Source organism: Doryrhamphus excisus, linkage group LG11 (genome assembly GCF_037039965.1).
Source record: "Doryrhamphus excisus strain RoL-2023G ecotype Guam linkage group LG11, RoL_Dexc_Guam_v1.1, whole genome shotgun sequence".
NCBI lineage: Eukaryota > Metazoa > Chordata > Actinopteri > Syngnathiformes > Syngnathidae > Doryrhamphus > Doryrhamphus excisus.
The window spans coordinates 14,627,141-14,654,205 of record NC_136367.1 but is presented as its reverse complement, the minus strand read 5'-3'; the positions used below and the strand labels follow the sequence as shown (position 1 = coordinate 14,654,205).

The window sequence follows — 27,065 nt, the reverse complement described above, 5'->3', positions numbered from 1 at the left end:
TTAGATCCAGGGCCAAATGGACAGAAGAAGAAAAAATGAATTTTTCAGCATATTTTTTGTCGGCTGGAGAAGCAAAGGCAAAAAAATAATAGCATCAAATCACTAATCATAAATGGCCTTGAGGTCACAGACGAAAAGGAAATACCAGATTTAACTTTCTACCAGAACTTATATAGCTTCAAGATGGCAACCAATGATCAGAAGTCTTTTCTTGAAGGTATTTGCCAATATATTCGAAAAATAGATCAGAATTTCAAAGATTTTTGTGATCTTACTACATATAACTACTTTTCAAAACTATTTTAAATTATACTTAAAATCCTTGAAAGTAATCAAGACCAAAAATGCACATCCGGTCTATTCCAATCTGGCCTAACCTTGATTTTGTATCCCCCGTTTTTGTTTTATTTTAATTATTTACTTATTTTAGTTTGCTTTGGTTATATATGTAAAGGGGCTATTTCTATGTCAATATGTTCTGTAGTACTTGGTTTCATTTGTAATGCCAATCTGTTTGTTAATAAAGTATTTAAAGTAAAAAAAAACCTAGCACAAACGCTATATGTCTAAATCCGGGGAGTCACCACGCGACGTCTACGTCACTTCCTTCTTTAGCAAATCTTCACGAAACGCTTCGGCGAAATCACGTGCTGTGGTAATTACTTTTTAAATGTAATAGATCACTAACCATACTTCATATATGTAATATATTGGGGGTTATTTTATTTGTGACTATTATTAAAAGAGTTCGTTAGCATAACGTCTTATGACATCCACTGAGAATGGGTTACGCAAAAACATACGCAAGTACGGAGCGCAGACGTAATGTTATGTTAACATATGTTAACATAAAATTGAATCAAAATGCAAAATGCAGTGTAAAAAGCATCCATAACAATCTTTGACCGAAAGGTTTAATTTGGTAAATATGTCCACACATTTCAAAGGATGAAATCATACAATCAAAACTCGGACTCAGTAAATTTGTCCAATACCATCTAACCTTTGAGCATTTCATGATGAAATGTTGATTAATATATGATCACATGACCGATGGTCTGACTGCATTTACAAAGATTTGTACACACGTCCAATACAAGTAAAAACATGGAAGCTTTTCATTGTATTCCCTAAAACACATCAAACACTATCGTAAACATTACATTGGGACGTCCATCACTTGTCATTTACGTTGGCAAATCAATTATAACCAATTGTTTTGCACCATCACGTTGTACTGACTCAAAAAAGGTGGGAAGATGCATCTGGAAAGAAAATATTACCTTTTTTTTTTTTTAAAGGTCACCTATTAAAATCAACTCTAAAAAGTCAGAATGGAAGAAAGAAAAAGTCAGTGAGTGAGCTTGCGCTGCTCTTCTGCAGTCAAGTTTACAGCCCGACTTTTCAATTCCACATCTTTATGACATTGCATTAAAAAGTATAAAAAAAAAAGTTGCCGCTCAAAGAAATAAAAGACTGTAAAAAGTGAAAAGGAAATCATGGGCAATTTTTTTTTTTGCATGAATATTCCATTCATGAACACTCCCTTAAAAAAAAAAGGCGTGCACTGCTGAGTAGGCACATTTCACCTCGCTGGAAGACCGTAAAAATCATGTTCGCATCACACATCAGGGGTATACTAACTTTTTCAGAAAAACAAGTATTTTTTTTTTCCTCCCCAATTATGTTTTTTTTCCAATTATGTTTATTTTCACAATGCCAACAGAAATTGAGCTGTGGGCTGCAAATGACTTTGGGACCCCCCCAAGGGGGTTTGGATCGTAAAATTTTCTGATTACGTAGGGTAAATCTATTCCAAATGATGTCATCTAGTGTTGAATATAAAAGGAAATACTGGAGTTTGAAGCATGGCCGACTCGGCTGCATCATTACATTTACAGCGTTCTTTTCCAACATGCTGACATGTTACAGCAGGGGTGTCCCATGTGTGGCTGGGGGGGCCGTTAGTGGCATAGTATAACAGTTTTTCTATTTAATCGCCGGGCGGGGAATATCTTCAACCTTTTACTGTGTGTGATACAAATTAGAGTATTTTTCTCAATGTGGTGAAAGTTAGGACACCCCTGCTGAAGTGGACACTGAAGTCGTCATAAATCCAAATGGGTGTTGTGGAAATCAATGACTGTGACAGTGTGGCAGTAATACTGCAATACCATCTACTGGGGCAGTGCGAAACTGCAATATGCAGTAGACGTGAGGCTTCAGGAGCTCACTGCTCGGACACTTTACCCGACTCAAAGGTGACGGCCAGCTTTCTGTGTTTCCTTTTGGAGGCGGAGCCAGATGTGTGGCAGGCTGCTGTTGGTTTGTTTTGCTGGGGGGGCGTGTGGGGGTCCGGCGTGGGCTTGGAAGCTGCTTCTACCTTAGACGTTGGTTGGGTCTCTCTGACGTTGTGAGCTTGTGATTGGCCAGAGCGGGTGTCCTGGCCTCTCTGGTTCTTGGCCACAGTCTGGGCGGCGCTGTAGAACTCTCGTGTGTCCTGCTTCTTCTTGTTGTTGGCCAACACACGCTTCTTGGTCACCTGTCGACAGAAAACATTCACGTAAACATTGAACTTGTCGTTATTATTCTTTAAAAATATGATATGATCATTCACATTTTTTCCTATATTAATATTCTTCATAATTATTATTCTTTGATATGAAAACATCTGTTATTCCTTAGTATTCAATATATTTCTTCTTAATAAATGGTTCATATTGGTCTTTATAATTATTTATGAGAAATTATTTCTGAATGATTATTAATAATATTATGTTTTAATAATTATTAACTATAAAATGTATTTATTTATAAATTATTTTTTATTAATTCTAATTATTATTTTAAATAATTACTTTTTAATAATTATTATTTTTAATAATTATTAATAATAATATTTTTAATAATAATAATAATATGCGTCTGTCAGCATTGTCGAATCAGTTTGAGACATTTTGGAACGACTAGAGACTCCAAGACTCCCATCATGAAAATAAAAACAAAATGGTGGCCTCAATTATTCTTATTAAAATGATGTGTTATGATTCTGTCCAGCAAGGGTGGTAACACCTCACTTATTTTTACATTTTTATTTTATTTTTACATGTTTATTGAAATATAATATGACTACTGTTGAAGTTTGGAACTAAACACTGACAAGTATGAATGTTGAAACGCACCCCATAAACAAAGAGTCTGATTATGATTATGATGATGTGTAAGCGACCTGTAAGGGGATGAACTGGTTGTGTGAGCCAACAGGCAGTGTGGTCACAGGCTGTGGCCGCACAGGGAACACTCCTGGTGCTCCGTAGAAGGCTTGGTTCTGGTGGTGGAGGTGGGGAGGAAGAGGCATTCCCCACATGGGGGCAGGACCACAACCCTGTGGGGGCATCAGCAAGCCACCTACAAGCAGCAGGAGGAAAACACGGACAGGTATTACACAAGTAGAGCTGCTGGCGGTGGAGGCCACTCTTCCAAAACATGAAATAAAAACGTGAAGGTACGTATGTACAACGTGTGTGGTTTTTTAAAATATTGTTTGATGATTTTGGCACGTTCTTTTTGAATCACCCTGTACACTTAAAACATATTGACACCAATTGTTACACAGTACTCCATCATAATGGATTAATTACTTCAATGTGTCAATAATGAAATTAAATTGGAATGAAATCCATAAATGTGTTATTAAATGTGGAGTTCATTGCTGAAATGAATAAATACACCATTAAATAAAGACATCAATGTGTTGTGAAAATGTGTGGGTGAAAACAATTGATTTTACTATTGACCACATTATTTCATGGACCTGTGTTGCAGCACTTCATGGATATATTTCATCTGTCAAAGCCACCCATTGAAGTTAGTGTCTGGGGCTAATGCTAATGCTAATCAAGTTGCACAAATGCTTCAGTCGGAGGTCTTTCAAGGTTGTAACAGTATTGGGCATCATCTTTGCTCCATCAAACTGCTTACTTGTTTTCATAGGAATGTGTGTGTGTATACGCTTCACAGGAACACCTGTATGAGGATTCAGGTCCTCACCTGGCTGGTTAAAGACAGGCGGCATGGCTCTGATGGGCGGAGCTTGCATGCGTCCAACACCATGGTAGAGAGGAGTTTGAAGAGGGAAGCCTGACCCCAGTGAATTCTTAAAAAGAAAAACGGTTCCACTGCATTACTTCTCATTGACAACATATTGAAGTGCTACACACACACACACACACACACACACACACACAAACACTGAACAAAAAGAGTGTGATACCAGTCTTTGTAAGGCAAAGAAGGCAGCTTTTTCCTTGGCGTCGTTTTCTGATTGACACTGCGGCCCGTGAACAATCAAACCATTGGACAGCTTGACTTGACACACCACCACACCCTGTACACACACACACACACATCATATACTGTATAAAGTCTCATACACCAGCTACACACAACGTATCCCACTTCCCATCTCCACATTAGATACCAGTAGGGGTGTAATGGTAGACCAGCACGGCAACTTGGTACATACTTTAGGTTTAAGGTGATGGTTGGGTTCATTTTGGACACAGTAACCCCGGGCTCACACTGAATCTGTCACAGTTCCATTAGGGCTACCGTAAGCATTACAGCAGATTGAAATCCCTGTTGTAGGCTCACACTAGCTTTGCGCGGTGCAGCTAACTATGGACAAAATGTGATTAATACGGATTAAATATTTTAATCGATTCACAGCCCTAATATACATGTGTGTGTCCGCGTACATCGACAAATGACTTTTCTGGTAGGTCACTGTTCTTCATATTTCACGCATCAGGCATTGTTTAACGACCATAGCTGTGTGCTGTGTTGAATGAATGTTTCATAATTAATTAGCTCTGTACTTTGTTTTGGACACATATTTGTTTACCAAGTTGATCGGTGACACCATAAACACTTCCTGTCCTTCTCTTAATTTGCATCCATCAGTAAGCCTATGTATCAAACCAAAAATTTCATTAAAAAAATATCTGATAAATAGTACATGTACAAATACAGGTGACATTACTCCCCTACACAACATGTGTATTTACTGCAGAGTCAAAGGCTGGCTGTCAGTGGAGGATCTGATTTTCTAACTAAAAACATGTTGGGGTGGCTGAGTGCATTTCAGGTTCCAAGCTTTTCAAAGAAAGAGCAACATTTTACGGTGTTACCTGTCTGTTGTGCATAAAGCTGAACTCCGGTGGCGCCATGTCTAAAGTGACACACACACAGGCCAGCTCTGACACCTTGCTGGCCATTAGAGAGTTGGGCTGGTTTACAGGGGTGACAGGCACATCAGGAGATGATTGAGCTGGATCTCCGTGGGGAATGGTCATCATTGCTGCTGAAAGGAGAAGAAAAGGCTGGTTGCACTAAATTGTACATGTGTCCACTTGATATGTAGCGGAGGTTTACTAAAACTACTACAATATCAAAAGAAGATATTATTTGAACTACTTTGCTCAGATTGTGACGTAAGGCTGACGGTTATACAGTAATGTGAAATCAAGAGGGACAACAACAGTACCTAGTTTTTTAGACTTTCTCCTCGGGTTTTGCGTCTGGCCTTCAGAGAAAGTGCCTGCCTCTTGAGGGCAAGTGCTTCCTGATCCAGCGCTGTCGATCTTCAGCATCTCCTTCAACACCCTGGTGCCCTTCTACAACAACAGAGTTGAAACATGATCTTAGCCAATTATGCGAGCTTGGTGACCAGTAAAACCTTCACAGTAGCCAAGTAGAGTGGTGCCATCATCATCATATATTGGGCCAAAATGAGGAATGATGACGTCCTCCCCATAACATCAGAAATACTGTTCCAATAACCAAGGAGGCACCGTTACCTGGACTGTGTTGTGAACAAATCAATCACTCCTTTTATGCGACGTGCCTGTGGTAACTTCCCCCGGGTTCATTTGTACTTCAAACATATCATAATGAGGGGAAAAAACAGGCTTCAACACACCGACCCGTACCAGCCACCTGAAACAGGACGTGCGTGTTGGGGTCTCTTGACAGTCCCTAAAGAGACAAGCTGTGTACACGACTTAGGGGCCTCCTGTCCTTTATTTATACCAGACTTCCAAGACGTCAGCGGACAGCAATGTATTTCTTTACGGACCAGATGCCATAAACACTTCCTGTCCTTCTCACCTAATTGTGTGTGGGAAATCGCTATGCCTCTGTGCCGAAACATGTACCATCGTCAAAGGTCATTATTGTATTAGTTAGTAGTTCTGTTTCAAAAGAAAAACCAAACCGATACTGTAGATTACATTATCATATTTCCAGAATAAAACAAGGACATTAAGATGCAGTCTAGATGAGGGAACACTACTCACCATGGCAAAGGACTGTGGGGACAATGGTCCATCTGATTGAATGGTAGTGGTTGGTGCAGGGGTAGAAGAAGGGTTTGGTGTCTCCTGGCTCTCCTTCGAGATCTTCAGGCTGGCTATGAGGTCCTCAAACTCCGCAGATGTCTAAGACACATAATATGTTCAGAAACCTGATATTCTACAGAACACCCCAGAACTAAATAGGCAAGTGTGTCGAACTCACTTTAGAACTGTGTATCTTGTTGACGCTGTTCTGCTGAGGCAAAAGGGAGATGGCATCTTCATTTTTCTTCAACAATCTGATGGGAGCCATGGAGGCCTAGGAAATAAACACAGATACAAAATCAGGAAAAAGCTGAAAGAAACAAACAAACAGCATGAACACATTCTAGTTTGTACGTATATTCAGTATGTAGGCTCAACACAGAACATGTTAACTCATTTGTTCAATTGATAAAACCCGATCAGCAGTACATTTCCAACATCACCCAGTAATCCCTTGCCACTTCACTCCATCATGGAGTTTCAAAAATATCTTAAATAATGAAGCATGCTGTTTTGTGGTTGAATTCGGCCACATAATACATTTTAAGTTTTGTTTTTTTGGCTGAAATAAACAGTTTTTAAACAAAAATAACTGGAGTAAAATACAAATATAAGGCATTCATAGACGTAATATGTAGTATTCCACACTGGTTACTAGTTAGTAATGGTACTGTAATGTTGTGGTGAGACACAAGCACCAGACTTGATCCCTGGAACAATAAGCTTTTATTGTAGGTTGAATTATCTCCCAACCCTGCATAAAAGGGCGATTTTAGCGGCTGTAACCCATGCCAAACCCCTGACATCACTTCCTGTCTCCTCCACGCATGAGTCTTATTTATGTCTTTAACATCTTATTCTTTTTATCTACAATATTGGGCAATATGAGAGTTCTAATAATATTAAAAAAAGTGACATTTAGAAGGTCGTAAGCACATTTTCCAAGATCTAACTGAAAACATATTTGATTTATATACTGTATTGTATAAGGAATCCTATGTTAAGAAAATGCACTTGTGTGTGTCACTAACCGCTGTACTTGTGGGCAATGTGCAAAGGTTCACCTTCACGTTTGCTCAGGTATTTAGAAACAAATAAAAATAAGACACAGGATTTATTTTGAGCCAGACAAACTATAGACCATGCCTTGGTCAAACAAGGCTATTTCGTAGTGCATCAATGACATGGTGGCAGATGGGCTGGAGGAGTCAACACATACAGTATAGCAGGCCTAGCACACGTCCGGGTGTGTGTGCGTACATTCATGAAGGGACATGCTTCCTTTTCCCAATAATCTATTCAAGTTTGTGAACCACTGTTTTAGAGGGTGATACAATAATGCATAGCATCCACTAGAAAATGTGTCCCACAATGTATCGAAGGATGGAAAACTTACATTATTTTGCCAGTGAGCAGGAGGTTGATGAGGAGGGGCAGACTTCTGCAGAGACTGCCACACATTTGCGTACGCCTCTTTACTCTGCATGTGGAGAAAAAGTAACGCTAATGTAAAATCTGTCTTCACTGCATACTGCATGAATGGGCAAAGAGGGCAGACAAAAGTTCACCTTGGCCTGTTGTTTCTGGATGGAAGCCTTCGAGGTAGAGCCATTGCCTTTGACCCCAGCGTGTTTGTTATGCTGAATATAAGGTTGAGCAGATATTCTTAATACCAAGTCAATGCAAAGATTACAATATCTCTTACTTGTGTGGCTATAAACGGTGACCGCGGTGAGTGGTTGAGGTTGCCCAGGTGATGGTGTGAGTTGAAGTTGGCAGCGGCGACGGGCTGAGGTTTGACAATGGCGGTGAGTTTGTGGGACGTGGGATCCATTCGGCTACCGTGGGAGAGGTTGATCAGAGCGCATGGAGGGAGGCGGTAACAACGAGGTGATGTGCACCTGAGGAGATGACATATATTTCCGTCTTAGATGTTCTACTATGTTTGACTGTATGACTGCATTTCCAACACTGAGCATGTGGCGCTGAATACCTGATGTTAAGGCCTCCAGCGAATTCTTCATCAAACACCACTTCATAGAGAACCTCATCCTCGCGCTCCGCTGAAAGGCCAAACACACGTGCAAGTCACTGACTAGATCCATGTACAGTGGAACCTCGGTTAGGATAATTTTCGGTTAATGTAAAAAAATTCACGCCAAAACTGTGCTTTCGTTTGCATACATTTTCCGGTTAGCGTACCCACGGTGTAGCGTACCCACACCAAAGTCTGAGACAAGGCAGCGAGGTGGCAGTTGATGTGGCGCCACAAGGCAGAACAAATATTGAGCAGAAATGGACAAGGTAGGTTTAGTTTCATAGCCCTTTAAAATCAGCTTTCATAAGTACACTTATTCATTCATTTGTTCATTTTCTACCGTTTATCCTCACGAGGGTCGCGGGGGTGCTGGAGCCTATTCCAGCTGTCTTCGGGCGAGAGGCGGGGTACACCCTGGACTGGTTGCCAGCCAACCACAGGGCACATATAGACAAACAACCATTCACACTCACATTCATACCTATGAACAATTTGGAGTCGCCAATTAACCTAGCATGTTTTTGGAATGTGGGAGGAAACCGGAGTACCCAGAGAAATCCCACGCATGCACGGGGAGAACATGCAAACTCCACACAGAGATGGCCGAGGGTGGAATTGAACCCTGGTCTCCTAGCTGTGAGGTCTGCGCGCTAACCACTCAACCACCTTGCAGCCAGGTACACATATTGTAGATTTGTAAATCTATTTATAATGGCATGTTACCTCCTTTAATGCCAATGATTGTTCCTCTGAGACCCAACGGGACAGTGAAGCTCTCCCTGACATTGATGACTCTGTCAAATAGGCGATACTCTGCATCAGGGTCTGGGACCACTCCCTGCTGCTGCTCCAAAGGCTATGCGTGGAAATAACAGACAACATGGCACAAGTTACCAAACACTCATAAATAAGAATGAATGTCATACTTTGGGCCCCTAAAGGGTCCTATCCGGTTTCATTTCATTTCATTAAAATTATGGTGGTGTCCAGTAAGGCAGTATGCAGTGCCTGACAAAAGTCAGAGAAAAGTCAAAAAGAACAATAAATAATAACTCCACTTTCAGGTACTCATTTTGAATCAGAAGGGAAGGCCTCTAGATGATGGTTATTATCAGAAAATAAAGTATTGTATTATTCATTGACCAAGCATATGCATGGATTGGTTAAGAAAATGAAATATGTTCACAGCTCTCCTGTTGATGTGGCCAGAAGGATGAATATGCGACTCCAGCAGACAGATTTCACATTCCTATTGTATAAAGAAAAGCTACTAACCCTAAAGAGCAGATGTGGCTTGACAGTGACACGAACTTTCTTGGTGCTCTTTTTCACCTGTGAGAGAGAACACCAGCAGAGAAAATGTGTTCTAGGAAGGCCAACACTTGGAAAGGTGTACTTAGAGTATAGGAGTAGGCTGTGTCTATCACCTTGGCTTTCTCCACAGCCTCCTCAATTTTTTCCACGATAGCAGCATCCAGCACTTGCAAGTCACATGATGCCCTGCTGATGGAGCTGACAGGGTGACCTTTCAACCATGCAGTGATTTCAGTCACCTTTTCAGCCCTGTGGATCATCCATTCACAATCACCAAGGAATTAAACATACTGAAAGCATGGATGGTAATGCATGATTTAGCTGCAGTAATGGCTGAAAACAAAACAACTATTTATGATGTGATTGCCAGGTTACAACCAGCCACACATTCCAATACTTCTGGGTGGCTTCACACAAAAAGGTGCTGTGATCCAGGTTTTGCATCCAATTCAGACGTAAATGCCTGGAAATAAAGACTAAACTGCTGCTCTCTGTCCTCATTCAAAACCCAAATGTTTTCAGTTTACAGCCAGAATATAGAAATTGGAATCAACTTTCCTCAACCCCCAAAGCTGTAAACACTGTAGCATTTTGGTTAATATAAGTAAGCTTGAACACAAAAGTATGCATTTACCCATTCTGGTCCTCTCCAGGCCAGATGTCGTCTTCATAGAAGATGTCGTCATGAGAGTTTCTGGAAACTGTGTCAAACACCTCTGAAAATCTGTTCAACATACAAATGGAACATGTCAATGATTCTAATCCAATTAAAAAAAATGACAGTATTCTCCGTCTTCACCTCTCCAAGTATTCAGCCAAAAGCTCCTCCACAGCAGCGGAGTAGAGCCATTCCTTCTCGGTTCTCTTTGTGTATCCAGGAACCTCCTCATTCTTCTTATTGAACTTCAGGTTGAGGCCAACATTTGCTTTTTGCTCCCCACAGGGACTAAGAAAGAGAAGAGAGCTAATGAAGCGCAATAGATACACAGTAGCACAAGCAGACGTATTTAGCAGCATTCAATGTGCTTGTGAGAGAAGACTTAATACTCAACTTCTTTTTCGACCCTCTGCCAATGAAGATGCTTCCAGAAAAGCGGGACACAAGGTAGCTCGTAATGCCAAGACGGGATGCCACAACATATCCAGGGCTGTACTTCACGCAATATTTCTATAAAATACAAAAGGCAGTCAATGCAGAAACACACCTTGGAAATTAGATATATACAATGGTATGAAAAAGTTTGGCCATATAATTTAATAATAAATGACTGGTTGTTGGGATTGGCCATTCCAGGTAAATATACTATATAGCGTACCAACACAGTGATAGATGGCCATATCAATAAGCTATCTATATCAATAACAATCATTAACAGTTCACTTGTAGGGGTAGTTACTGTATGTCAAAAAGGAGTTTCACGGCTGCGCTGTGCGTCATGAATGTGTTTTCTCACGGGTGTGTTTGTTAAACTTTTTACTGTTCCCTTGACTTTGACTGAAATGAACGCTATGTAGCGACAGTATTTTCACTGACATCCTACTCAGGTCATGTACACAACTAATGAGGAACTATTGATTTGAAATGTGATTTACTCAATGATATAAACTATGTTGATGACCTGTAACCTTTGAAAGTGTGAATGTGAAATACTGACACTACACCTGATAGTAAATAACAACTTAAAGCAAACTGTTGGTGTATTGCTATGAGCGGCTTCCACCAGTATGGCGAGGTGGCTGAAGGTGACTCATTGTGGAACTACAAAGACCAGGGGGTGCTTGTTCCTGCCAAAGATGGTCTTGAGTTCTGTATCATGACTTTCGGCACTTATTTTACAACACAGGGAAAATATTTTATTCCTAAGTGTACAGTGTGTGTGTCTTACATGCTGGTTCTGGATTAAGACTTCGAGTTGGGGCTCATGTGGCACGTTGAAAATCACACGGACACGGCCATCTTTGATGACATCACTGGAATCTTGCACCTGTAAAGAACGAATGCATAAGTGATTGCAGTCTAGTGACTGATTTGGATGTGATGAACGCTGAAGTAGGCAGACCTCTCCCATGGCAGCATAGTAGGGGTTCCCCACCATGAATACAGTACTGTGAGGAGGAAAGAGGTCTTCCAGGCGCTTGAAACTGGTCAAAGATGAATAAAAGGCCTTAATGTCCTAGAAACAGTGAGGACAGGGATTATTATTACATTATAATTACAATGTTGACATCATGAATGTCTGTACGCAGAGTGAGTTACAAATAAAGAACTACCAAGGTTCACAAGGGATGGGAAAAATCAATCAATCACAACAAATTCAGACAACCGTATTGATAAATGCTGCCTTCAAGCAACTCCGGCAAAATAATGTGCATTCAATGGCTAAAGCCGAAAGAATCACAGCCTTGGGTGGTACTCATACTGAACCATTGACACCATGATGGACCGCCCCTCTGCCGGCCCCCGCCGACACTGACCATTCATATTACAACGCGTTAACTTGTACACTCACTTATTTTCTACGGTTTTCATGTACCGTATTTTCCGCATTATAAGGCGCACTTAATAGTCTTTAATTTTCTCAGAAATCGATGATGCGCCTTTTAATGTGGTGCGCCTTATGTGTGTTCCAAAATCTCTAAAACTGCTAGATAAGCTCTCCACTTGACTGAGTGTAGGCTATTTTCTGCTGACTCAGGGAAGTAATAGTATACTGAGAGCAATAAACCAATCAGAGAACTACACGTACAGTAATACTACGTACAGCATGTACTCTAACGTCCGCCACGCCTCTGGGACAGTCCAACAACACTGCTACTATGTCTCCTGTGAAAGTCAAGTGATTTGAAAGCTTGCTAGCATGCTAGGAGGGGCGTTCAAAGTGACATTGCGCCCGGTGACCACTGACCACCCAACAACGACAGACTCCCACAGTGGAACCCGGCATGTTTGATGGTGCAAATGACGCCATGACGGTGGAGCTGTCAGGAGGACTACCTAACGATGACAGACTCTGACAATGATTGGCCGGAACCCGGATGTTTGACGGCGAAATTGATGTGAACATGGATGCGCCGGGCTAGTGGAGAGTGAGATTCAAATTGCACAGCTTTATTTTATCACGTTTTTTTCCACATTCATTCAAAATAATGTTAAAATCTTTTCTCGTTCTGTTTCTTGTGGATCCAATATCATGCATAATTTTGTCTTTTGAGTTGGGTGTCTTGTGACACTCTACATTACAGCAGTTTTTATGCGACTCTGCAAGTGTTCTCAATGTACTGTACCTTGACCACAGTCTGGTGGGCAAAAGCAATGACCTGTTTTGCCCACTGTTTCTCCAGCTCCACCACACCGCTGGCTTTAGGGATGTATTTCCTTCCTGTTAGCAGCTGCCCATATAAAACCACTGATGTTTCATTCACTATGATGCCTTTCCTCTTCAGAAACCTGTGCAAAAATAATAATATGTGTGTATCTCTCTCCCCCACATACACCTGAACTGTAATAAAATGAATGCTTACTGCTCAGTGATTCCTTGGACTTCTTTCTCCCATTCCCGTTGTTCCTTGTCCGAGAGGAAAGTGACTTTGATGGGGGGAGGTGTGGATGGTCTGTCGTAGACTCTTTGGACGCCTTGCGGTTCATGCAAAGAAAACCTGTCAGCAGAAAAAGTATATAACTCAAATAAAATTCAGAGTCATGTCTGCCTAAAGTCAAATGATGGTGAATATAGAAAAAGAGCAAGTGGAATACAGAGAAGTCATTTGTGAAATGTAGTATTTAACACTCTATTAAAGCATTATAATTGTTCAATAGATTTAAAATTAGTTTTCATGGCAAAAAAATAATGTTTCCTGCAGCGTCTCCATGCAAAATCAATATAGAAATTTAAATGTAAATGTATAGGGATTAAATATAGAAACTTCCTCGCTGCTGCTTGCTACGAACGTCCATGCTGTTTTACTAGTAGTTGTATGTGCCTCACGGCTTCCGTCTGTATTTAACACAAAACGCCTAATAATAATGGGGAACAGCATATGGGGTGAAGGCGCTTGCATCGGATTTTACCCATACTCAAACACATTGCGATGAATCTAGATTTCACCCGTCAATTGCATCCATACCCGGTGAATGAGCCGATGCACTCGCATCGCACGCATGCGCATCGATTATTTTCCACACCCTTAGTATAAAGGAGACTATCGGGTGTCATGTCTAGTTCAAAAAATGCATTAAGAAGGACATAAACAGGGTTTCTACGCTCTAGCTATGAAAATATTCAATTTATAAATAAGGAATCCTACTCTATGGTTGGGTTTGCAACCAATTAACAACAATAAACAAAAGATAACTGTACACTGTTTGTGTTGTCTGCAGAATCATCTTCATACGTAGATATAATTTATATCAACCATGCCTTACTTCGTTTCTCCATCTGACACAGCGACGATGCGAGCTTCCTCCAGATGTGGCCAGTTGACAAACACGGCCTTCCCCAGTACTTGTTCAGCAACGTGATCACAAAGCTAGAAGATGTAATTATTAAATATAATTCATGAATCCAAACTCTCGACTGGTAGTGTGTGTGTTTTAGAAGCAAGATCAAGCTTACCATTTCCTTTTGCTCACCAGGGAGGATGTCCAACATCATGTTCTCACCTCTGCTAGGCTGCTGGAACACCAGCACCCCACTCTTCTTCATGTTAAACTAAGATTGATTGAGGCCATGCATGAGGGAGAATAAACACAAGAAATGCTCATTATTAATTTTATGAACCGTTTGTATATGCACACAGTACATATATACACATTATACATACAGTATATACATTCACAATACTCATGTGATAGGATGTCCCACCAAACACATTTCCACCACTTGATAGTAAATAATACATCATTCATTCACTTTCTATGATTGATGGGGGTATCCCGGCAAGAGGCGGGGAACACAGCCAATTGCAAACAACAAAAACCATACACACCTATGGACAACGTAGAGTCTCCAATTAACCACCACATTAACATGCATGTTGTGGGGCTGTGTGAGGAAGTTGGAGTACATGCAGACTCCACAATGAGATTTAAACCAAGATTGTCCAGATGTCTCTTGACCAATACGCTACACAACACAACACACTCTTTTTTTTCGTTGGTCATATTGAAACGCCGGAGATCTGGCACGATGCCGGAATACATTAAGCCCTGGAATAGCGTAGATATGGTAGTGGTCTGGGGCATTGTGAGAGCAGTGCTGACGTGCTGGGTAGCCGGCTAGTGGTATACTCGGTGTGGTATAACGAAGTCTCAATGCACCAGTAGTGTAGGTTGATTGACGTAAACATTTTAATAACAATGTGGGCTGCACGGCGACCGAGTGGTTAGCACGCAGGCCTCACAGCTGGAAGACCGGAGTTCACTTCCACCCTCGGCCATCTCTGTGTGGAGTTTGCATGTTCTCCCCATGCATGCGTGGGTTTTCTCCAGGTACTCCGGTTTCCTCCCACATTCCAAAAACATGCTAGGTTAATTGGCGACCCCTGCGACCCTCGTGAGGATAAGTGGTAGAAAATGAATGAATGAATAACACTGTGGCTGCGATTGGTTAATATGCATGTCAGATTATATGTAAATGAAGCATTGTTGGCGCTTTTTGGAGACTTTTTCAGATGTCCCATACGTGCTGTAATTAGTGGTCTGTGTTTATCTATCAAATGTACATAAAAGAGAAAGACGTGTTCATGTCTTGTATAAGGGCAACATTCCTAAAAAGTGTAGTCCTTTAAAACCAAGGTAGGTACAAACCACGATGATGGTGCCCTGTGGCACACCTACCTAAAGATCGTAATTATGATTGCCATCCAGTCCTACAACAAAAGGTTGTGCATGTGAGGGTACGGACATCCATACCTTGTGTTTGATGTGATGCAGTGTGGGGAAGCCACAGAAATACAGGGCGGAGCGATCCACACTCTTGCTGATATGGTTCAGTGGAACGTGCCAGGCATCCATAGGAATGTTTTCTTCCCTATGAAACCCCAAAACATGAACATACAGTCAACACAGATGAACAACAGTGTCAAAATCTGCCTGTGGATCTCGTGATGAGTTTGTTCACCTGACATGACAGTGGCTGATGTTTGGGAAGAGCTGAGGCAGAGTGGAGGAGTATGTGAAGTCTTTCTCTGCCTCGTACGTGTAGAGAGCGCACTCTGTATGATGATTTCTGTCCCTCTCTGCTTTTGTTAGCTTATGATTGCAGGCATCCATGGCTGCCAGCAAGTGCCTCTGTTAAAAACATATAAAAGATAACATGGTGAGGCTCACAGAGTGTTCCGACAGGACAATGAAAAAACACATCAGATACGGTTTTAGAATGGATAAAGGCAAACTTTGAGTCAAAGCTAGGGGTGCGCCAGGACCTCTAACCAATTTAAACGACAGAGAAGTGGTCAAATCCACAGACACGAATGCAGCATTTTATATTGTTTGATATTTTATGTGTATATTTAATGTTTCTGTATTTTTGTTAATTTATGTCAGCGGATATGACGTGTATGCCTGGTTTTCGTGGTACATAAACCTTACGTACATTACCGTGCGTAAAGTTTATGTAAGAGTGGTTAGCACGCAGGCCTCACAGCTAGGAGACCCGAGTTCAATTCCACCCTCGGCCATCTCTCTGTTCTCCCGTGGCTTTTCTCCGGGTACTCCGTTTCCTCCCACATTCCAAAAACATGCTAGGTTAATTGGCCACAGGTATGAATGTGGGTGGGAATGATTGTTTGTCTATATGTGCCCTGTGATTGGCTGGCCACCAGTCTAAGGTGTACCCCGCCTCTCGCCTGAAGACAGGCTCCAGCACCCCCCGTGAACTTCTTGAGGATAAGCGGTAGATTTAATGAACGTTTCTGGAGAAAGAACAGCTCAAATGAATTTGAATGTATTTCAACCTCTAACCACAAAGTGTACACTGGCTTCATTGATTAGCATAGACGGATCTGCTGCAAGTAAGTACGTACCTCGTCGATGAAGGGAATGAGTACAATGGCCTCCCACTCCTGCTGCTTGCCATTGAGGTCAGTTTTGAAGTCAACTGGGTAATATTCAATAATGGGCGACAATTCACTGGTCATCAGGTGCTAAAACATAGATAAACCAACGTTAAGATCATGTTTGCACTTGGTTATTTTAAAAGAAGACGATAGACGAAACTGATGAGACGAAAGTAAAAATATCAAAACAAGAACTCTAGAGCAGAGTGTTTGCGTGTCTAGTGTGAAACATCATGACATGCTTGGTAGTACCACTCCAAAAATCCAGTAGGCAGCAGTAATGTGCAAAGCAAAGCGTTTCTTCTACAGTGTGAAAATGCCTTAACCCGGATCTGCACCAAAACCAGTCCAAGTAATGTGTGCATTTCAAATAATTTCATGTAGTGTGTGTGAAAGGTAAAAAAGGTGTGTGTTTTACCCTGTAACACTCAGGCAGCAGCTCCATGCTGGCAGCAGGCAGGACTGCCAACAGCTGCTGGAAGGGCATGAAGGGGTTTCCAAGCTCAAAACTCAGCTTCAACTCTGATATATTCTTGATGTCTGACAGGAAGGGTGCATAGTGGTAGGGGTAAAACCTGGGGAGGCACAGATATAAAAGGTGTTCATCAGCTCAGTGGGCTGAGAAATCAACCACGTTTGTCTGTGAATAAGGAAGACGGAATCGAAGAAGAAAGGAAGGAAGAAGAAACGAGAAGAAAAAGAAAGGAGGAAGAATGATAGCATGGCAATGGACACGGGACACAATGAATGGACAGACTAGATGGTGGAGGACTGTACCAGAATTGCTACATGCAACGCAAGATGAGGATTCTGACTTGCAAACAGCATTTCTATACTTTCCTTGTGACAGGTGACAACCCGACTAACTACCCACTATTTGTGGCATGAGTAAACATACTACATACTATATATTGTAAACTGGATGTCAAGGCATGTTTGTTCAACTTGACAGCTGAACTCTTACTCCATTTCCATCTGCAAGAGCATTCTTTGTAAACCCTCCCTGGTACAGAGAAATTCATATCGAAGAAGAGGGAAAAAATAAGAATAAGACGAAGAAGAAGAAAAGGGAAAGAAGTGAGCCGGAAGAAGAAAGAGAGAAAAATTTTATTTTATCACCAAAACAATTTAGCGTAAAATTGGTGTCTGCCTTCAACCCCTCCTCTATGAGGAGCATAACAGCAGTAGTAGATGATGATGATGATGATAAACAGGATGTGTTACTTCTCACCAGCTCCAAGACTTAACGCCATGGTAATAGTAGTGTAGAATCCACTGGATACCTTCCACATAGCATTTGGCTTGTTTAGCCAGAAAATCACTGCAAAATAATGAACATATGTCATCGGACGTTAGCGGTAAGCTCTTTCTCGTGCATGTTGTGCGGTGCATGCGGCAACAAACTCACTCAGACACCACATCCACCCCCATCTTGGTCATATAGTACGTGCGCTTGTATTGTCTGAACTCAGTCTCAAATATATCATCTTCTTCTTCCTCTTCTTCCACCACGGCTCCTTTCCCACTTCCTGGCACCTCATCTGATGAGGTGAGAGCTGCCAGAGAGAGGGAGGCATTCTGAAGGTGCACAGACGTGTGCTGTTATTAAAAGCATACAATGTTGGATTATATATTTTAGACAAAGTGTTCTTACATCCTCCTTGTTGTTGTGTTTGTTGGCAGCTTCCTTCTCTGCAGCAAGGCCGGCTGCTTCATTCAAGTACTTGTTACCAACTTTACTCTCAAACCACTTCAAGTCCACGAAAACCTCACTGAAGTGTTCCCGGTCAAACTGAATGGAGGTAAAGAAAGGCACTTACAGACCCTGTGTAGGTTATGCATGGGGGCCCAAGATTTGTTATTCTTGGCAGAATAACGACCATAACGGCACTCAACAATCTCATAAGGGATGTCCCGATCCACCTTTGGCTGATCCGATATGATTTTTTGTAATAGTCTTGCAACCCAAACTTTTCTTTTTTTTTTTTTTTTTTAAGTAATAAGCTTTTGCATGTAGGTCTCACAGGGGATCGGAAAGACCTGGGTTGGAATCTCCCCTCTGCCATCTCTGTGTGGAGTGTGCATGTTCTCCCATGCGTGTGTGGGTTTTCTCCGAGTACTCCGGTTTCCTCCCACATTCCAAAAACATGCTAGGTTAATTGGCCACAGGTATGAATGTGGGTGGGAATGGTTGTTTGTCTATATAGCCACGTATACATGGAGCCAAATATTCCAATTGCATTGGGTTTATTTGATCAAATGGAAAGAATGGAACCTTGGTATACACCTCATTCTGAAAAAAAGTGCCAATCCGAATGAACATATAATTGAATTCATAAGGGTGGAATATTCCTTTCCCCAATCCGATTGAGGTATCTTGTACCAGCTCAAACGGAAAGTTGTCAGGGTGGATTCTCCTTTGTTGTGTTTTTCTTCTTCTGTTTATTGGCGGTTGGCAAGCAGCTTTCGGTGTGCATTACCACCATCTGTGGAACAGAATCTAAACCCTTCTATACGCCATTCACAAGTCCAGTTTTTATTTATATTTTTATATATATAAAAAACTGGAAAACTGGTTACGAACGTGATACGGCAACTGGATCATCCTGATATCGTGCCAGAAGCTGATATGATCAGATTTTGAAAAATACAGCGGTTCGGACCCCGATCCAGAAGATGTGATCGGGACATCCTTACATCATTCCTTTTGTGATACGAATGCCATAGATATTTAGAATTAAAGACTAAAATCCATTCATTTTGATGCATGACTTACCTCAGAAAGTTTCTCCAAGTATTTCTCAAAGTTTGCAACATTAAGGTGGCCATTCTCGTTCAGATAACCTGAAAAAAATATAAAGGCATAAGTGTAAAAACGTAGGTCATCAGGCCAGATTTGAGTGTGTGTATAACCCTAGTAACTGTACATTCCTTCAAATACAGTAAGTTCTATTTACTGGATCTTTTTTTGTGCTTCTCTGACTGGCCCAAACAAATGCAAATACTTTCTTACTCGCTCGAGTCGGCCCAAACTGTGCCAAGCGCTCCTCTTTCCAATGGGAACGGACGCTGCCCTGCTTCAGAACTTCACAGTACAGTAACCCCTTGTTTATTATGATTAATTTTCTTTGCTGGTAGGGAATAATAACTCCAACCACCTGTACCCGAGAGTTTCCTTGTTAGGAATTGTAAACAAATGTAGCTTCCTGGGAGACATTGCTAACACCCTCAACTCCAGTTTTACCACGCTCTCTGAAAACGAGTCTTCAGAGCCGTCCCAAACTCCTTTAAGGGCTCACTTCCTAATGCGGAAACCTCATTATCTGAGACTCTGGCATGGTTTAACACCAGAATACAACATTCTAACTACATCCATAAAAAGCATAATAGTTCCCTTTAAGAAAAGGTATCAGCTTTTACACCAACATTTACAGAAGATGGGGCTTACTGGTGAGTCAGCATCTTGCTAGATAAGTGAACACAATGTGAAGTTTTACAATCTTTTCTCACCACCAAGGTCAGGCAGCACACTGATGTAGGTCCTATACAGCAAAGGCAGAGCATCGTGGCTGATGTGGAGATGAGGAAGGTGCGGGATGAAGTCGTTGCCCACAAGGAAGCTCATCAGAATCCAGTCGTCTATTATTCCTTCCAAGTCGTAATCTGAGCCCATTTGGGTCTAAAAATCAAAATGTTAAGACCGTTTGAAAAATGGCAAGAATTCATGTTTTTGACTGTTAGATCTTTAGGAGGTTCTGAATGGAGCTTCGCAATGCAAACAAAAAACAAACAAGTGAGCGTAGTGAGTAAGTAATGTATTGCAAACAAGCATTCAAGTGAAATCTGCTGTTCATCAGCTGATCAAAAGTTAAAGAGCGCAGCCTATAATTATATATTCAATGTCATTTTCCTTCAGGTCTTTACACAGTCATGATCACTTCATGACAAAGGCAAAGACCTTCCTCTCGGAACGTGGTTGGATTGTTGAGCTGCATAAGAAAGGCCTCTCACAGCGTGAGTTTGCTACTTAGGTTGGATGCAGAGAGACAGTAATTTGAAGCTTCTGCAAAGATCCTGAGGGCTATGGAACAAGAAAGCCATGTGGTAGATGAAAGATACGGCACTGGCCCCGGGACGATCCTCGGCCCAAATGAATCATCAGTAGAAAATGTCAATTCTAACAATTTTCCAACTGCTCTTAACATTTGAAACAGGAGTGTATCGCACCACCCTCGGCCATCTCTGTGTTGAGTTTGCATGTTCTCCCCGTGCATGCTTGGGTTTTCTCCGGCATTCCAAAAACATGCTAGGTTAATTGGCCACAGGTATGAATGTGAGTCGGAATGGTTATTTGTCTATATGTGCCCTGTGATTGGCTGGCCACCAGTCCAGGGTGTACCCCGCCTCTCGCCCGAAGACAGCTGGGATAGGCTCCAGCACCCCCACGGCCCTCGTGAGGATAAGCGGTAGAAAATGAATGAATGAATGAGTGTATCGCACCTTGAGCGCTGAAAACTCGTAGTCAATGTATTCCCTCATCAGAGACAAGTGAAGCAAATGAAAGGTTGTCTCCTCTGGAGCGGTGATCCTGGATGAAAAAGTAACTTTGTAGTTCATACAAATATTATCCACAGTTTGCCCTATCATTATATTAGAAAACATCTTTCCCATGCCTTCTTTTAAACCGATCATGGGAACATACACACTGGTGTAATACTTACAAATATGTCATTCTCAGCCATTTAACAAGCACTGTTCAGTCAGATGCTGTAGTTACTTGTTATAAAAGAAGGTAAGTCAGCTATTTCGACCATTTTATCTTGAATTCAATAACTTTTCAAAACCTTCAAATCATTAAAAATGCTTCAATTGCCTGGATAGGGATTTTAGGCTATTTATACACATACTTCTGTTGCATTCAAACATATACAGTATATTGTAAAGATACTGAGCATGCCAGCAATTCAAACCTTTTCTGGGACTTCTTTCCTCCAAAGCGCACCTCTTCTCTGAGCAGAGAAAAATTTGGTTCATGGCTGGTCAAACCCAGCATGATCTAGAAAAGCAGGCAAAGAAGATGAGAATTCAGAGATGATTCACACATTGAAACACACGCACGTGAAAGTCATACCAGGTCGGCATCCAAGCCGTATAAGCAGTGTCGGGTGTTGGGATCATGACCTGGCTTTGCAATTTCAGAGCGTATGAACTCCATGATCTTATGCTCTCCTTCCCCAGGGGTCTGAAAAAGACAGATACTGAAACTTTCAGGTTTGCTCAGATAGTTTCTTTACAAACTGTGGTGAGCACCACACGGATACAGTATTCATTTGCAAAAACGCACACACCTCATGACCTGACAGGTAGATTCTGACATTCTGCCACAGCTTGTCAGTGGAGAGCTTGTTGTGGACAAAATACTTGAGCTGGTCCTGGAGTCTCACCATGAATTCAGTCCCTGGAAGGAGAAGAGTGACAACTAACAACTGCCACCAACTTATATTTAGTATTAATATATAGAAAGAAAGAATATTTAGAAAGAAGTGCCTGTGTTTTTATCTAATTGTGTTTTCATTGCTGTTTGTCATAGAGATTTTTTTTGTGCAGTGAACCTGTTCCAGACCAGACCAGGCTAAAGTCCGGGATCTATTTAGTCTCATGCTATATCTCGGTCAGCTCTCACCATAAATGGAAACCATTTATTCATTCATTCATTTTTTTGTCCCTGAGTCCGAGTACTGATCCGATATTTCTATAATACATTTAAAAAATTTAATACAGAAGCACGAAGAAACACAGTGCCAAGCTTCTTCAATTCTGCAGGAAAGTGATGTCATGCCGTACACGCAGCTGTTACTGTGCTGTATGGAGTGAAGAGGTCTCACTCTGTACCACCGCATATAGATCTGATAAAAAGTCGTGAGAATACAGTATATACAAATACAGCTGAGTCCTGATCGGGACATCCCTAGTGTTAATAAAATAAAGCTATACAGTTCATAGATAGGGCATTATGTATTTGTGTACTACTTCTGCAGAAAAAGTATTGCAGACCGCCTCTGTAATACTCTGCCATGCGTTCTGCCTTTCTTTTTTAGTTGCTCTTTTGCCTCCTTGTGTCCTCCTCGGTCATTTATCCTGGATGTCTGAATCCTACTTTGGTGCAAGGGGCCACGGGCACACTAATGTGATAAATCCAATAAACAATGAATCACTAATTCTTCACTGACTTCACTGATAAAGATTAAGTTGTAAGATTGGACCAGAGCACCCACCTGGAGTGATGCAGTTTGAATCAAAGCGAGCTTCTGTGGGTAAGACCTCTCCTTTATCCAGCGCTTTCTTGATCTTCTCTTCTGCTTCTTTAGCTGACCTTGATTCATACAACCACACACATCATCAATCAATACACTGTTTCAACACACAAGCATAAAAATGTTTAGACAGTGGATTCTGTTTATGTCGACCAGTGTTGTGCTCCAAAAGGTGTCTAGGGTACGTCGGGCCCAACAAAGTTTAAGAAAGAAAAAAATACCAGGCTGGGATAAACACTGGTCAAAGGAAACTTATGTACGTAATTCCTGGAAGATCAATAAAGAATCCCCCCAGAAAATGGGGATGGAATAAAAATAATAAAAAAAACAATCCTCTAAAACCAGGATGTCGTGTGCAAAATGGTCCAAAATACAAAAAAGTAAAGACACGATACGATCCAAGAACTAAATTGGTTCATTTGGAACGATACGATCCAAAATGGTTCAGTAAACTTTAAAAAAATCTGTAACTTTTTAGCCAAAAATTCTACCAGTGTGACAGTGACATTTGGACCTGGACACAGGACAGTGCATTTGAACTTTCTTAGATTCCAGTTTTGGTAAGTGAATCATGTATAAATGATTAATAATGCTGACATGCTATTAATTATAACTACATTATCAATGAGTACAAAAAATAGCAAACGTATTACTCTTTTGAACGCATATTGTTTTGAGAAGCCTAACTCTTTACTTAAATGGCCCCACCAACTAACTGGAAGGACATTCCTCATCAGAGAAATCCAACATCCTTGCTAATGCACAACGATGCTAATGGAGATGTTAAACTACCTCTTTAATGGGATCAAGAATCGGACTGAGAATGTGTACTTGGGTCTACCTGAACCTCCGCCCTCTCTGCTGGTTCATCTTTGCCCGTGGTGCCACACCATCAACAGCCATGAAGAAGACCTTACGCGGCTTGATGATTCTGAAAAGCACCTCCAGGTAATGGAAAATGTCTGCAAAAATCTTCTCTTCAGAGATGCGAAAGTGGACGTCCTCGTCGTTTGGGTGGGAGCACTGATGGATGATCCCGTTCATATCCAGGTAGAGATTGTCAAATTCTGGAATCTGAAGTCAACAAAAGTATCAAGAGTAATAATTTTAAAATATATTCCATGGTCCACTGTGTCATTATGTTCTTATATTTATTACGCCTGAGCCAACTTTTTGATGGTTTAAGTAGCCGTTTTATCAGTTTCGTTATTTGATGTGATCTGTTGTTTACAAAGTGCTCCTGAAAAAAGGGACACAAGCACATAATAATAACAATAAATGTAATTTATAACGCACTTTGCATCAAATAAATGATTTCAAAGTGCACATATAACAGATTGCATGACACTTTTACTGACAGAGCATGCAAAAGTATGTGTGTCAGTCTTTATTTTGCCACAAAATATTTTCCAGTTGGTTCTTATTGAGACAATCATAGTGATAATATTAACATAATATTTTGCGGGGGTGTTACTTGTACTGGCTGAGCAGCAAAAACTGCATCACTCTTGCATGGTTCCTTACCTGTTGACACGGAAACCCATCCACCATCCACGCAAAACACGATGAAACAGTTTTTCACGCTTTGTTTACCCGCACAAGAAAATAAATTAGCCATAACTTGAATTGTAATAAACTGAAAAAAAAAAACTATTGAATCATCCATCACATATGAACAACTTTGTGGTTGAGATGCTGACCACACTAAACACAACATACACAATAGTAACAGTAGTTTACATGTTGTTGATGAGAAGCTATCTCGGCCACAAGGACAAATGAAGAAAAACATGTTTCGGTAATCAATATTTAAAACCCGTTCATCAGTCCAATTGAAATATAAAAAGATGCGCTAATTAAACAAATGTCCTTGCGTAATTGGTGCCGGTTGTTCAGTTTGTATTCAGTTGGTTCGAATGTGTGCGGCTACATGAACTTGCTACTGTTATATTATATTATATTGTATTTATTGCAGTGTAGCGTTATCTCCTTGAATGAAAACTGGTCGGGTTTAGAGGATAGTCATGTAAGCTAGCGTTGCTAAGCTAATACCGCTCACCTGATGTTCCTTGACAACTTCACTGAGACAAGGGTACCGCTCTGAAATCCATCGATAAAACTTGGGGACCCCCATGTTCGCCGAAAAGCTCAATGTCTTTGTCGTCAAGTAAAAACTGGGAGAATATCCTTCTACGTTTAGCAGGACGAGACCAGTGGGTTTCGTTTCCAGCTAATTGTCCGTCGTGCGTCCATTAAATGCTTCCGCCGTGTTGCCATTCACTTTAGTTCCACCTCACAGTGGTTCGGTTAGTATTTTTTTAAACCACACTCCAATTAAGACACATTTTATAATAATTATAAATTTTTTTTGAATTGTGAACACAGCACACCCTTGTGGACTCAAATTGGCACATACCAATTTGTGTCATTCTAAATCCAAAATACTTTAACATTTCTGTCAGGCCCAACTTTTACTTTGATCTCAGTATATTTTTAATGAGAAAAAAACAAAGTTCATATAATCTCGCATATTTTCAGGCAAATTAACACTACTGGCAAATTATTGGGGAAATTATCTACGACAGATGAGTAATGCAAGCATATTTAAAAACAAGAATTCAGTCATTGCTCATTACCTTGTTGACATACCTACAGTAATTCCAATTTTTTGGAATATGATTCACAAGCTTGTCACTTTATTGTCATCAGTCTGTTCCCATCAATCCGGAAATTGTAGTTTCTCATGGTCTGAGAGTCTCTCTGGTGCCTCTTGGCAAACTCCACAAGGCCTCCTCTAGTAAGGAGCAGCTTCCATCTGGCCACTTTACCATCCAGGCCTGATTAGCAGATTGCTGCAAAGATGCTTGTCCTTCTGGGAGGTTCTGTCTCCACAGAGGAACGCCTTGACAAAGACACCATCAGTTTAGATGTTTTTTTTTTAATTCCCAGACAATACCTACAAGAACATTTTCAAGCTGTGAATACTCATGTACATGTGAATACTGCATGTTTTTTTTTTTTTTTTTTTTAGTGCAAACATTGTGTATAGAATTTTGGAACACTATGACTTGTACTTTCTACATTTGTAGTTATCATACTTTTTGATACTAAAGTAGCATATCTTTGCGAGTATACATAGTACTTTTCATAATTTGAGGTGCCTTGTGACTCACGGTTCAGCTGCCACCAAAAATAATGTTTTGTCCTTAGGTTCAAGTGGGGTGCTGGTTGGTTTGTGGCTGCAATAATTAATTGAATGATGCAGAGAATACGGGTACATTTTTTTCGAGAATACTCATCCGCTTCTGCCTTGGAGACTGAGTGTCTGTAAGTACTGTGCAAATACAATCATAGGATACCTGTGTGGATTGAGAAAGGTGGTATTTTAGACAGCAGTGTTCTGACAGTTACTAAACAGGTAGGTTTTTTTTATTGTAGCCGTGTACTTCAGAAACGTCACCAATTTCAGCATGTGTAGCTTTAATTTGTGTACTTGTTGGCCCCCTCTCTCTGGCTTGGTGCTGGTCCAGTCCAGGAGCACTTACACAGTGGGAAGAGTTCCCTCTTCATGGTGCATTTTTTGACTAGTAAGATATTATTATTATTATTATTATAACGCTTTTCTCTTCTCATAGAGTTCACTTCACTACACACACACACACACACACACAATCAGAGTTGCACAACACTTACATATGACTGACAAATAAATACTGGGAGACACAATAGATGCATTGTTTTGACTCACACAATCTGAACTCTAACTCCTACACAAACATTACTTTCACTTTCTAGAGTGCAGCAACTGCTATATTGGAGTGCCTCCATTCTGGGGTCATTAATTGAGCGCGCTCAGTACTGACAGTCCACTGCTGTCACCAAATACAGCCCTGATCAAAATCTTAAAACCAGATGAAAATGAAAAAGTCATTTATTAACAAGAAA

At 40.9% G+C, this 27,065-nt stretch overlaps 1 protein-coding gene across 3 annotated transcripts; it reads right to left on the bottom strand.

The window, feature by feature from the left end:
• Positions 1-900: 900 nt before the first annotated feature.
• On the bottom strand, positions 901-25,384 carry xrn1 (5'-3' exoribonuclease 1). 3 transcript variants are annotated; one of them, XM_058088203.2, is made up of 40 exons: positions 25,180-25,384; positions 23,962-24,194; positions 23,082-23,179; positions 22,155-22,264; positions 21,938-22,048; positions 21,777-21,862; positions 21,307-21,394; positions 20,317-20,485; positions 19,583-19,650; positions 18,461-18,598; positions 18,215-18,384; positions 18,038-18,127; positions 17,225-17,381; positions 16,774-16,893; positions 15,870-16,039; positions 15,662-15,779; positions 14,364-14,459; positions 14,174-14,277; positions 13,273-13,407; positions 13,036-13,198; positions 11,811-11,924; positions 11,637-11,735; positions 10,803-10,918; positions 10,550-10,696; positions 10,385-10,474; positions 9,864-9,999; positions 9,712-9,768; positions 9,160-9,292; positions 8,392-8,461; positions 8,104-8,299; positions 7,967-8,038; positions 7,795-7,878; positions 6,577-6,672; positions 6,357-6,497; positions 5,546-5,675; positions 5,190-5,362; positions 4,274-4,387; positions 4,051-4,156; positions 3,230-3,408; positions 901-2,542 (listed from the first exon to the last, which is right to left on the bottom strand). In XM_058088203.2, exons 1-40 carry the CDS (start codon positions 25,252-25,254, stop codon positions 2,231-2,233), a joined length of 5,064 nt encoding a protein of 1,687 aa, XP_057944186.2. In that variant the 5' UTR covers positions 25,255-25,384; the 3' UTR covers positions 901-2,230. The 3 variants fall into 3 exon arrangements, with proteins under 3 accessions (XP_057944186.2, XP_057944195.2, XP_057944204.2); XM_058088212.2 differs by having other exon boundaries at positions 5,190-5,359; XM_058088221.2 differs by having other exon boundaries at positions 14,174-14,279; positions 14,372-14,459.
• Positions 25,385-27,065: the final 1,681 nt, after the last annotated feature.

Bases quoted from the DNA above. Each gene is read 5' to 3' on its own strand.
- xrn1 (XM_058088203.2), bottom strand. From the start codon at position 25,254: ATGGGGGTCCCCAAGTTTTATCGATGGATTTCAGAGCGGTACCCTTGT. The intron at 10,475-10,549 runs GTGAAGACGGAG...TATGTTGAACAG, and splicing joins TTGGCTGAATACTTGGAGAG to ATTTTCAGAGGTGTTTGACA. The intron at 8,462-9,159 runs GTAACATGCCAT...TTGGCCTTTCAG, and splicing joins AATCATTGGCATTAAAGGAG to CGGAGCGCGAGGATGAGGTT.